The sequence below is a fragment of the Coturnix japonica genome, chromosome 19, assembly GCF_054131305.1.
Source record: "Coturnix japonica strain WE chromosome 19, WE-NBRP24, whole genome shotgun sequence".
NCBI lineage: Eukaryota > Metazoa > Chordata > Aves > Galliformes > Phasianidae > Coturnix > Coturnix japonica.
The window spans coordinates 4082849-4095266 of NC_140681.1; the positions used below are offsets into that span (position 1 = coordinate 4082849).

Here is a 12418-nt window from a genome sequence, read left to right on the forward strand (position 1 = left end):
ACAGCTGGTTGCTATCCCCCTCCTTAGCAAGGGGAGCATCAGTGCTGAACTGTCCCTTGGCTCCCCACTCCTGTGGCCATGTCCTGGAGACACGGAAATGACAAACAAACCCTTTAAAATGACTCTGGAGTGATGAAGGAGGACTGCAGACCTGTCCCTGTGCCCTGAGCCCCAGTGAAGGGGAGGAACTGGCATTGCTTTCATTGATTGCACAATATAATGTAAGGGCTTTGCAAGGTACCAGTCTTCCCTGTGAATTAAAATGGAGAGGAGTCTGTAGGCATGTTCTTTTGGCACTAACAAGATGGTATGGAGCCCATCAGGATAGAGCAGTCTGTAAGCCCCTACCTAACCCTAACCCTAACCCCACCACTGTGTCCCATGTGGGCAGCCTCCCACCAGGCTGATGGCCAGAAGCCCATGACTCTGTCAGGACTCAGGAGCAGCTGATGCAGAACTGGGCTCCATGATGTGACTACTGCACCTCCCTTGGGGAAACCATCGAGGAAACACCAACCCTGAGATACCATTTGGCCACGGTGTCACAGAGGCATTAAACCTTGCCCAGACAGCAGCGTTGCCATGTCAGGAAGAGCAGCAGGCATTTGTAGACCACGGGTTCCTCTGAGGTCACCCTGGTGGTCTTCTGCTTTGTCAAGGGCTCGGAGTCAGATTTCCACCCACACCCTGGAGGGGCCCAAGGCCTTTGGTACCTTTGCCATGAGTGCCCCGGCAGTGGGATGAGCTCTTGGCCCTGGCCTACCAGCTGCCCAAGCCTTGTACATTCTTCTCAGGGCACGTACCCGTCCCGTGCTGTGCTCACCCCCACCCTGCCTTATCTTTAAAGAGATTTTATTTTTGGAGATTCCTTCTGCAGTTCCTTCTGCTCGCCCTGGTTTCTGTCCCTCTTTGAAGATGTTCCAGCGGGGTCCATCAAAGGCCGAGCAGATCTGTAGAAAGGGAAATGTGGAATGGTCACTTTGGGCAGCTGCTGAAAATGCACTTCCCGTGAGTTCGGGTGTTTTCAGAGCTGGCCTTTGTGATGTGGTTTTCAGGGTGGTAGGAAGCTCATCCTCACGTTGCTGGACAGGCCTGAGCCTCAGACAGGTGCAGAGCAGCATCCTCTGCAGGGCAGCAGCTCCCATGGAGCCCCATGGGCACAGTGAGGAGCCCACAGCTATAGCTATATAGGATTTGCTTTAGGCTGGCAGTCTGCTTGGCCAGCCCACAGCTCTCCACAGCCATCCTCAGCAATGGGACCATCTCTCCAGCCATTGAGGCACCCTTGTTTTCCCTTCTGTAGCTCTCTGCTTGACATGTTGGCATCCTGTGAGATGATGGATGAGGATGGGGCTCCTCAGCTGTGCCCCTGAAGGCTGGATAAGTATCTCCCCATGGGCTGGGATAACACCAGCACCCAACTGTTCAGTGTTTTGCAGTCAGATCAGCTCCTCAGCAGGCCCAGAGATCCATGGGGTGCTGGGGAGCTCAGCCACCCCTCGGTGATCCCCCTGCTGCTCCCTGAGCCCACAGGAGGAATGCTTCCCATTAGCAGTCTCTGATAAGTGGCTGGAAGGAGAATTACTCTCCGTGTTGGGCAGTTTGCTAGAGGTTTCCACACTTAACATATCATCGCTATCAGCTCCCTGAAATGCACAGGAGAGGAGTGTGAAGGCGGCTGTTCAGATAAAGACAATCTGCAGAAGGGCTATTTCGGGCATATTTCCATCCAGAGGGAATGTCTGCTCACAGGAGGGGGTGACAGCCCAGCACTGCCACCTGACAGCATCTCACCAGTCAGACTGGGGCTGCCAGGCTCCATCCAAAGCAAATGCATGCTCTGCAAAGCACTTTTTCACCAAAAAGCCTTTGGGGACGTATGTGAAGTTGCTGCTGCTTGATGTGGCAAAAGACTTGGGTAGAAAGAGGGTCCGATCACTGTGCTTCTAGTGCATGCAAGAAATGAATATCCAAAATGACTATCAGGACTGAGAATGTACCTGGAAGAAACATGACTTGATAAATCATGGCTGCTCCATGGGCTGGTGGAAGAGCTAAGGAAGTGAAATTACTCTGGGGGAAGAAATGACACTACTCGTATATAAATAACTCAGGTTTCATTGATCTTTTAGATGCTCCCTTGGCAGAGGGTCCAATGTCACCGCTCCAGTCATGCAGACAATACTCGGGCATTGTTTTATTCTCAGTTACAGGGGAAAGGACAGCACCAGCTGCCTGGCTATCTTTAGCCCATGAGAGCACCCCTCAATTGTTCTGCACTTCAAACAATAGGCACACGTGTGGAGGGTTTAAGATTGCTGGCCTTAGCAGAGCATTTCACATTGCAATGCAGACAATAGATTTCTTTCATGCCCTTGCTCAAGCTGGTATTCCTATGACGGAGAAGCCGGGGTGCAGGAGCTCTGCCTTGTTTTGCTCTATCAGGATGGGACATTGAGGGGGCTGGGCTCCCTGGGGAGCCCTGTGAGCTCCATCCACATAAATAGCCCTATTGTTCTGCCTCTATTTGGCAGCTGTGGAACATCACATCATCCCTTTTTGCTCGCAGGGTCGAACCAGAGGCTCATTGCTACTCCATTGCACAATGTGTTTCAGTGCCTGCATGCAAACATCTCAAGACACAACAGCATCGGCCAAAGCACCATGAGTTGGTTTCCCTGCAGCCGGAACTGCAGCAAAGCAGAATGAAGCGATTGTGTTTTAACAGGGTACCAGGGGAAGCGAGCACTGGGGACACCAGCAGCTGTATCGTATCGAATGCCTGCATACCTCGGCAGCACGGCCGGCTCACAGCCGCCCTCTCCCTGCCCACTGAGTAGCAGAGATATGGGTTATGTGCATGCACTGCTCATAGCATCATATAGAACGGCTTAGGTTGGAGCAGACCTTAAAGATCCAGACCCAAGGTCGTCTACACCCACCCCGTACTATACCCAATGCATCCAACACCCAGCGCATCTCAAACCCAACATGCCCTATACCCAACATAAGCTCCCATAACCACCCCCCACACCCCAGTGCCAAGCACGCATGTGCTCTCTGAGCCCTACCCTCCCCCTTTACCGCTTTATTCCACGTTGATAGGCCGGAGATGCTGCCCATCGATGGGCTTTTAGGGGCAGGACCAGACTGTTGTCCTATCGCCGGCAAGAAGGCGGGGCAGCCCGGGAGCGCAGGAAGCAGGTAGGGGTTGGTGTGTGCGGCTATAGGGGGCTTATGGGGTGTAGGGTTATGGGGTGCAAGGGGGGGAGTGGGGTGCTGTGGGGCTCAGGGCTGTGGGGTGAAGGGAGGGTGTGAGGTGAGCCATGGGGTGCAGGGTGGCAATGGGGGACTGGAGGGACATGGAATGCGAAGGGGGGGAGTGGGGTGCCTGTAGGGTGCAAAAGGGCTGTAGGTAACAGGGAGGCCGTGGGGCTGGATACTGGTTATAGGGTTCCATGGGTGTCCATGGGGAGCTGTGGGGTGCTGGGTACCAGCAGTGGGGCAGGGCAGGCACTGCAGCTCCTCACCCCAAAGCCGGGGCTGCTCAGGGGGCTGTGGGTGACCTTATGGTGCTGCAGCATGGCGGGGCCGTGGGACGCGGTGCTGAGGGATGAGGCAGCCCTGAAGCAGGCAGCAGTGGTGGCGGTGGATGCGGCGCTGCTGGAGGGTGTGCTGATGCGAACCGATGCTGAGCCCAATGCCTCCGAGGTAAGTGCAGCCCCTCCTGGTCCCCCCCTTAGAGCAGCACAGCCCCACACCAAGACACTGATGCTATGCCCCTGCAGGTGGTGAGCTATGCGCCCTTCACGCTGCTGCCCTCGGCCGTGCCCCGTGCCCTGTTTGAGCAGGCGTATGCTGTGCAGCGGGACTTCAACCTGCTGGTGGATGCCATCAGCAGGGACAAGGAGTTCTTGGAGCGCACCTTGGCCAGGTAACGTGTTGCAGGTTGTGTTTAGTGCAATGCAGAGCCATGGAATCATTGAGGAGAGTCATTAAGGTTGGTAAGCACCTCAAAGATGGTCTAGTCCAGCCATGAGCCCACCGTGCCCACTGCAGCACAACCCTCAGTGCCATCATTGCTGCCTGCAGTGACCTCTGCCTCCCCATTACTCGAGCCTTGTGGCTTCTTGCTTTGCTGGCACTGGGGCTGTGAATTCGAGTAGCCTGAGGCTTCCTCAAGTCTTGTCTGTAGCAACCTGCTTTGGTCTTGTCTGCGCTTGCTGCCAAAGCCTTAAGTTGCCTTACATTGTGTCATGGGAAGTTCAGCTTGGAGACTTCTGTAGTTATGCATTGGGACAATCAGGAGTTGGTACAGTCACTGTCCCTGGGGGCGTTCAGGTAATGTGGAGGTATGGCACTGACAGACATGGGGAGTGGGCATGGTGGGATGGGTTGGGGTTGGAGTGGATGATCTTGGAGGTCTTTTGCAACCTTAATGATTCTGTGGTTCTGTGAAGCACTCAGCACTGCAGCACGTGGAAACCCAGCAGGACAGGCAGCTGGTGCAGCCCCTGAGCTGTGTGTGCAGGCACAGGGATGCCTATGGGCCCTTCCCTGTATCTTCAGACCTTTGTCGTGTTCCTTTGCTTTTGCTCCCACATCCCCATGCACTGCACTAGGAATATCCCCAGCAGGGATTCTCTTAGTGCCTCTGTAGTGCGGTTATTGGACTGACCTGCTCCTGCTGTCCCTCCAGCACCATCAAGGTGGACGATTTCACAGCACGGCTCTTTAGGATCCATCAGCAGGTTCTGGACGAAGGGCTGGCACAGGTAGGATGCAGCTGGGTGGGTGGGTGGCTAAAGGGATGTTCCATGCCATATGGCATCATATGGAAGGGGTTTTCAAGGCAGTGGGAGTTCATTTCACTCTCTTTTGTTTGCTAGGGGCTGGCTGGGCATCAGTCGCGGGTGCTGGGCATCAGTTGGGGGTGCTGAGCAATTGCTTGTTCATCACTTGTATACACTATGGATGCAGGGTCCCACCTCACTCCCTCCCCTCCTTCTCAGTCCGTGTTTTTAGGCATCAACCGCTCTGACTACATGTTTGACTGCGGGGCAGCCAGCCCTCCAGCACTGAAACAGATTGAGATCAACACCATCGCTGCCAGCTTCGGTGGCCTCGCCTCCCGCACTGCTGCTGTGCATGGGTATGGAGCAGCTGCGGCCCACCCTGTGCCCCAGCACAGACCCGTGGTGCATGGGGTCAGGTTTGGAGCCATGTTTGTCCTGCAGGAGGGTGCTCAGAGTGCTGGGGAAGCCTGAGGAGGCGGCGAGGTTGCTGCCCAATAACCCTGCACTTGGGTTGGCCATGGGCATCGCCAAGGCCTGGGAGCTGTACGGCTCGCCGAGGTGAGTGCTGCCAGCTCCTGGAGCTGCATCTGTTTAGTTTACAGCTGTATTTCCTGGACAGTTTAATGACCCTGATAGAGCCCAGCCTCTTCCTGCCTTTCCCCTTTGTGTATGTGCCCAGCACGTGGTGCTGTCACAGGGCAGGTCCTGCTCTCTGTGCCAAGAGGCTGTGGATCACAGAGCAGTGGTGGCTGAGCCTGGTGAGAGAGCTCAGGGTTCATGGTGCTCCGTGTGTCTCTTGCAGTGCCGTGGTGATGTTCCTGGTGGAGGAGTCCCAAAGGAATATTTTTGATCAGCGATGTGTGGAAAATGAGCTGTGGGACAGGTAAAGCAGAGTCTGTCTGCTTCTCATTTGGCCACCTATGCAAGGTTAAGGTTAATACATATCCTGGGTTCCTGGCCTGTTGGCTGAGAGTGGTTGGGGAAAAGCCATGGCCCCACCATGAGCTCTGCAGGGCCACAGTGCCACTGTGTGGGGAGGGACGATAGAACTGAAGGGAGGAGGTTCCCCAGGAAGCAAAGTGTCTGCAGCCACAGGCTGGAAAGCCAGCAATGAGCCTGTCCTGCAGGGTGACAGAGCAGAATGGACATGGCTTCTCTTAAGAAAAGCTTTCGGAAGTGAAAAGAAGGCGGGGTGTTCAGCACATTCTGCTTCTGCAGCATTATGGGCTGGGTGCTGGAAATGGGGCTGTTCTATGAGCTGTGTGTGCATCTTGTGACCGCCCTGCTCCTCCTGCAGGAACATTCGGGTCATCAGGAGGCGGTTCCGGGACGTGTATGAGCAGGGCTCCCTGGATGGCTCCCGGAGGCTCTTTGTGTGAGTAGGAGCAAGGTGCGCGCTCTGGCTCTGCACTGGGCACACAGCAATGAGTTGGTGGGATGCTTTTGAGTCTAAATAATAGCTTTCTGAGAATGCAAGTCTCTTCTGTGCCCTAGGCTGCTGCTGCTTCCCTTAGGGATTATGTGATTGTGTTCTCACTGTGATGGGATTTTGCATGCGCACATCAGCCTTTTGCAGCTGATGCTCCCCCAGATCACATCCTCTAAGCTCTACGGGGCCCTTTCTTCCTCCGTGCACATCTGCAGCACACCCAGGCTGTCTCTGAAGTTTGCACCAATACATTTCCTGTTGACCCTTCACGTGATGCTCTGCCTGGGTCTGTGTTACCCGTGCTGGAGGAGGAAGCAGCGTGTCAGTGAAGCATTGGCACTGAGCACACTCCACATCTCACCCACGCAGGCAGCTGATGCCAAGTGTGACGTTAGTCCTATCCCCAGGCTAACGTGCTCGGAGCTGCACGAGCCCAAAGGAAGCTGTGGTTGCATGCCAGTGTTTTTTCTGTTGTCAGGCAGATTTTTTCCATGCTCTGACCTTTGGGGCCTCCGCCACTTTTAATTAGTGAATACAGTTGTCAGCGCCGGGCGGTTAAGGGAAAAGCATTGCAGTGCTTCCTCTGGAGCATCCTTCCCCTGGGCTGCGTGCCTGACTTATGGAGACTGTGCTTAGGGCAGGGCTTCCCATATCCCAGCTGCTCGGGAGGCAAAGCAGAAAGGGCAAACCCCATCACACGCTGCCTGTGGGCCTGTCAGCCCCTACGTGCTGGGCTTTGGGCAAAGGAGCTGCTGTTTCTGATGGCTGCTGCTTTCTGTTCCAGGGACGGCCAGGAGGTAGCAGTGGTGTACTACAGAGAGGGCTACGTGCCGAGCAACTACGATCAGCAGGTCAGCACCCACTGCTTGCTCCTAGAAGATGTGGCAGAGGTTTGGAGCACCCCACGGTCCTGTCCTGGCTGGTGTTGGGATGCTGCTTGTCCCCACTGCTCATGTGGTGCTCCTGTAGTAAGGAAAGGGGGTGACTTCCTTCTGCAGCCACCACTCCTGTGGGCACCTCCTGTCTGAAGCACTGAGACGCTGCTGAGCAATGCAGGTTAATGCAGATTAGCACCTACTTAAAGGCTTGAACTACAAACCTTTTTGTGCCCTCAGCTGTGCATTAGGACTGGTAGTAGCAGGTGAGAACAATACAGAGCAGCTCTTGCAGGCAGAACAGGGATCTCACATGAAGGGCTGAGCAGAAACAAGAGGTGGAAGCCTGGCTGTGCTGAGGGGCTGATTGCTCTCCCTCTGTCTTAGAACTGGGAGGCACGGCTGCTGCTGGAGAGGTCACGGGCAGTGAAGTGCCCCGACATTGCCACACAGCTGGCTGGCACCAAGAAGGTGCAGCAAGAGCTGAGCTGCCCAGGGACACTGGAGAAGCTGCTCCCTGGCAACGCCGAGGCTGTCAAACGCATCAGAGCAACATTTGCTGGGCTGTACTCGCTGGATGTGGTGAGTGGGATCAGAATGAGGGTGAAGACGAGACACACGCTTGGCCTGCATGATGTAATTCCATGGTTCAGAAACTTCATTGTGTTTTGCTGGCCTCGGGCCCCTGGTAGTCATGCTCAGAGAGGTATCTGGAGGAGCTCCTGCTCCTCACTGGTGCTTTGCTTTGCTGTCTGTCTTCCAGGGTGAAGAGGGTGACCAGATTGCTGCCACAGCTATCGCCAACCCTGAGCGGTTTGTGCTGAAACCACAGCGAGAAGGAGGAGGTATGAAGTGGAGCGGGTGCCCCTGGGTTTTGGTGTGGTTCACACTGTCGTGTCCAGGATCACTGTGATGTCTCCTGGTCCTGGCTGGAGGGGTGAGAGGCAGGGTGGAGTGGAGTGACTTTGTGCCTATGGGGATGAATCACAGTGGTGAGGGAGCACTGCTCCTGCTGAGCTCCAGGTCCCAGTGCTGACAGGGCAGAACAAGCACCTGACCCATGTGTTCCACCCTCAGGGAACAACCTGTATGGTGAGGAGCTCAAGCAGGTCTTGCAGAGGATCAAAGACAGCCCTGAGAGAACCTCCTACATCCTGATGGACAAGATTGAGCCGCAGCCATCAGTGAATTACTTGTTGAGGGCACGCAGTCCCCTAAAAGCCTCCAAGTGCATCTCAGAGCTTGGTATTTTCGGTGTCTATGTCAGGTGAGCATTGTGCAGTGTGGGGTGGTTCCTGCCCCTGCTCCTGTCTCAGGGGAACATCACAGCAGCAGGGCAGGTGTTCCAGGATGGAGGGATAGGGACAGATGGCATTGGGTGGGATATGTGCCCAGCAGCAGCTTTCCAGACTGGTGGTTAGTGGTGTGACAGCTACATGGAGTTGGAGCATCCCAGCACCAACACAGCCACACTCAGAAAGACCTGAAGGTGGAGGTGGTGATGTTCAGCTCTGAGTAGCTGCTGCTTCTGTTTAAAGCCCTCCATAGAGGATCCACGGAAACACTTCCACAGCTTATACATTGAAGCCCTCCTACAACTTTTAGAAGCAATTGCACTCTGGCAGCACTCACAGCCCAGCACTGCTCCCGTGCAGAGCATTCCAGCCACCAGTCAAAGAAGGGCAGCATCACCAGCAGGGGCCACGACTCAGATTGTTGCAGATGGAAGAAATGCTTTGGGCTTTCTGTTCCACTATGCTTCCCTGCTCCCTTCTCTTTGCAGGCAGGGCACAGAGCTGGTGCTGAACGAGGCAGCCGGGCACCTGCTGCGGACGAAGGCAGTGGAACATGCAGATGGTGGGGTGGCAGCCGGGGTGGCAGTGCTGGACACCCCCTACCTGGTGTGAGCTCCTCGTGCAGTGCCCACAGGGCTGGGCTGTCATGGGACTGCTTCCCTCAGGGTGTGCCTGGCAAGGTTGGACAGGCTGGAGACAGCCAAGGGGTTTGCACTGGTTTGGAGGCTGCTGCAGAGCTGGAGGTGACCCTGCTCAGTGCCAATCCCAGTTTTGTTATGCTCCTATGCACGTGGACAGCTGCCGTGCTGTAGCTTCCCCAAACCTCTATCACTGTCCATGCGATCTCTTGGCTTCACTGTGGGACCAGCACTGAGGGATGACAAGATGCATCTCCCCCAGGTTTCCTGAATTAATGGGAACAGAGCAGTGGGTGCTCCTGCCCATGGGCTCATGTCTGCAGTGCACCCCTGTTCCACTCCAGCCCTGCTCAGCTGAGCAACTCCAGGTGTGACACAAAGTGCCCCTTCCTGGTGTGAAGCACCCAGGCAGCCTGAGCTCTGCTGCTCAGTGACTGCAGCGAGGCTCCATGCCTGTGTTCCTGATGTCCCTGCTGGCTGTGCCTACAGCCTGCGGTCCAGGTGCCTCAATCAAGCATTGATCTGCCAGCTGATTTCCACAATCTGTGGCTGGTGTTCAGTTGGGGAGGCTGATTACCCCCACCAGAGATTAAAACATGCTGAATCTAAACAAGGCTCTGGGGTCAGTTTTGTCTGAGAATAGCTGTGCAAAGAGGGACACGTATCTTAAACTGTACCTGGAGCTGGGGTAGCATGATGGGTGTTTTGCAAGCCAGGCTGAGTGCAAGCTGTGGGGGTATGCCCTTTGCTGAACTCTGTCCCCAGCTTCAGGTGAAGCCATCAGGGCTGCTGGCTGCTCTGGGCTCTGCTCGAACTCCGTCCTGTAGTCAGAGCTGGGGTCACAGCCTCCTTTCCACGCTTGCTCACTGCTTTGACACCCGGGGAGCTGGCTCTGCTCAACTTGGTCCCTGCAAAGCCAAATTTGATCTGACAAGCTGTGGTGGCAGCTGAGAGCTCACTGCAGCCCATCAGTGTCCTCCTCCCCTCCAAGCTCAGCTGGTCCAGGCATGGCTTTTGGGCAGCTGCACATCTGTGCATGGACATTTCATGTAACTCGGTCAACCTGGCAGCTTCTCCTCTGTTCAGTTAAGTCTGTGCAGCAGCATTGGAGATGTGTCCTGTGCTGCAGCCCAGCATGAGCAGCCAATGCTGAGCTGCAGGTGTGAGGCATGATGGACTCCAGGAGGAAACAGTTTGATCTTAGTCCTTGGGTGCGCATTTTGCTGGAGCAGTGAGCAGAGAGGTTAGCTGCTGCCATGAGGAGCAAGAGATGAGCAGCACTGGAGCAGGGCTCTGAGCTGCTGGAGGCAGCACATGCTGTTTTCTCCCTGGTACTGCTCCTGAATCCATCCTGCACGTTGATGACACGTGGGTGTCATGCAGTCTGGTGCTTTCCATACACCTTGGTGGAATTATGTTGGCTGCAGACCAGTTAAAAAATAAAGCACAGGCTGTGGCCCTGGAGTTTCTGCCCTCTGCCCAGTGTAGGGGCAGCACAAACTGAACCACAGCCTTGGGAAAAGAGATAAACATCACCTGACACCACTGCAGCCACATAAGCATCCTCAGTGCTCAACCCCAGCGCAGGGATGAGTGTCTGTCCTGCAACACTTGTGGGTCCAGAACAAATCCTGGCTATGGCACAGGGGTCTCCCCTTGGACTCTACACCAGACAAACATTTACAATGCACTTACTCCTGCACACGCTCTAAACCCGTTTCTGTTTTGTTTTCTTGATTTTTTAATTCCATTTTGCATAGAGTTCTAGCTGTCTCCAGCCAAAATTACACAACAGTAGTAACGGAGGAGGAGAGCAGATGTAGGAACTCATGTCAAAGTGGCACAGTCCTGCGGAAGGGAGCAGTGGGTGGCACGTGGGACACAGGCACGACTGAGGTTACACGTCACAGACAGATACCATGCTGGTGAGAGCAGCAGGCAAGAAATGAGACTTGGGCAGCAGCTCTGCAGAGCACCTGCAACAACAGCTGCCCTGAGCTTTGGAAGAGTTACCACCTCCTCCCCAACCAGCCAAACACCAGCTCAATTTCAAGGTAAAACCTGTTGCAACAAGATTTAAAGCTCATTACTCCTTTGGTTTAAGTATAGAAATCAAATGGCTCAGGTGTGACTTCAATACAGACATTACAAGGAGGTATCTTTCCCAGCTCAATCCAGGGCTGATGTTCAGTGTAATCAACTTGATGAGGAAACATTGGCTTTGGTAGTACCGTCCTGGTGTTCAGGCTTGGGCTGGAGTTACTGTTTTCTCTCATCATCATCAAGTCATGCCAGATTTAAGCAGAAGTAACACCACATTTGGTTGGTTGGCAGTGGGAAAGGTGCCTCTGCAGTGCTCTGGCCCTGCTTCATTTGGTACCAGCAGCACACACCTGACCCAGCCCTCAAAAGGAACATTTGGCTGTGCTGCCTCTGTGAGGATGAGCCCATGTAAGCTGGGTTGCAAGCACCCAGACCATGGCCACAGCCAGCAAAGGACCCCACGCTGGGAAACATGCACCAGCTGGCACTACATGGGTAGCAACAGCAGAACCTGGTACCAAAGAGCTCTAAAAAATCCAGCTAAAACACAGAGCTCCCAAACCTTGCCTTGTTCCCTTTCAGGTATGGGACCTAAGCTAGAAAACAGTGGATGCTAAAATTCAGTTGTGCTTATGATGTGAGAGTGCTTTTAAGTTTTCCCATAGCTCTGAGTAGAAAAGGAAGCTTACTCAGCATGTGGACAGTGGCAAGTGAGCCTCCCTTGCCTGCCTGCACTAAGTAACTCCAGTACCACTTCCCCTACAACCTGCTCCCAGCTCCTTCACACTAAGGGAAGGACACCAGGACCCCTCAACTACATAAAGTTAATCAACACCCCCCCAAGAGAAAACAAATAAAAATCAAGATCGAGGTGATGGAAACAGAGGAGCACAAGTCACAAGTCCCTGTGTAAATGAGGCCAAACCTCAGATGCATGATACTCATCTCTGATGCGACATGCAGGCTCCTCCAAGGCATGAACACACTGGCAAGACACAGCCTCTCCAGGGTCAGCCTTCCTTCGTCTCTTAACATTTGTACATTCAATTTCAACAGGTGAAGGTTTCTTTCCCAGGGCAGACAGTAGTTACTCGAGGGACCTGCTCATTGGGACACTGCTGCTACAGTTCTGTTCAGCAGGGAGAGGTGATGCTGCTACAGTTTGGTGTTGCATCTGTTGTTGAAAAGCTGGTTTATAATGCCCGGGTTTACCAAGGTGGAGATGTCCCCCAGATCTCTGTCATTTTGAGCAATCTTCCTTAGTATCCGCCTGGTGATCTTTCCTGTAAGGACAACCATAAAAAGGAAAGCAGGACTTAGGATCTCTTCAGCATCCTTAACA

General features: G+C 54.3%; 2 protein-coding genes across 18 annotated transcripts in view; one reads left to right on the forward strand and one right to left on the reverse strand.

Annotated features, from left to right (window-relative positions):
* The first annotated feature begins 3177 nt into the window (after nt 1-3177).
* Nucleotides 3178-9643, forward strand: GSS (glutathione synthetase). 7 transcript variants are annotated; one of them, XR_014935750.1, is made up of 13 exons: nt 3178-3204; nt 3582-3711; nt 3789-3934; nt 4700-4775; nt 5013-5152; nt 5238-5354; nt 5599-5679; nt 6094-6186; nt 7010-7076; nt 7488-7682; nt 7864-7945; nt 8178-8367; nt 8884-9643. XR_014935750.1 is itself a non-coding variant. In XM_015881368.2 (13 exons), exons 2-13 carry the CDS (start codon nt 3583-3585, stop codon nt 9005-9007), a joined length of 1425 nt encoding a protein of 474 aa, XP_015736854.2. In that variant the 5' UTR covers nt 3178-3214; nt 3582; the 3' UTR covers nt 9008-9643. The 7 variants fall into 7 exon arrangements, 3 of the variants coding, with proteins under 3 accessions (XP_015736854.2, XP_015736853.2, XP_085375667.1); XM_015881368.2 differs by having other exon boundaries at nt 3178-3214; nt 6094-6171; XM_015881367.2 differs by having other exon boundaries at nt 6094-6171.
* A 1113-nt stretch (nt 9644-10756) lies between these two features.
* The window catches only part of ACSS2 (acyl-CoA synthetase short chain family member 2), a 28589-nt gene continuing 26927 nt past the window's right edge, over nt 10757-12418 (reverse strand). For all 11 annotated transcript variants that reach the window (XM_085519538.1, XM_085519540.1, XM_015881363.3 and 8 more), the window contains one exon: nt 10757-12359. In XM_085519538.1, coding sequence (XP_085375664.1) covers nt 12232-12359 — 128 coding nt within the window. In that variant the 3' untranslated portion in view covers nt 10757-12231. The remainder of the gene's footprint in view (nt 12360-12418) is intronic.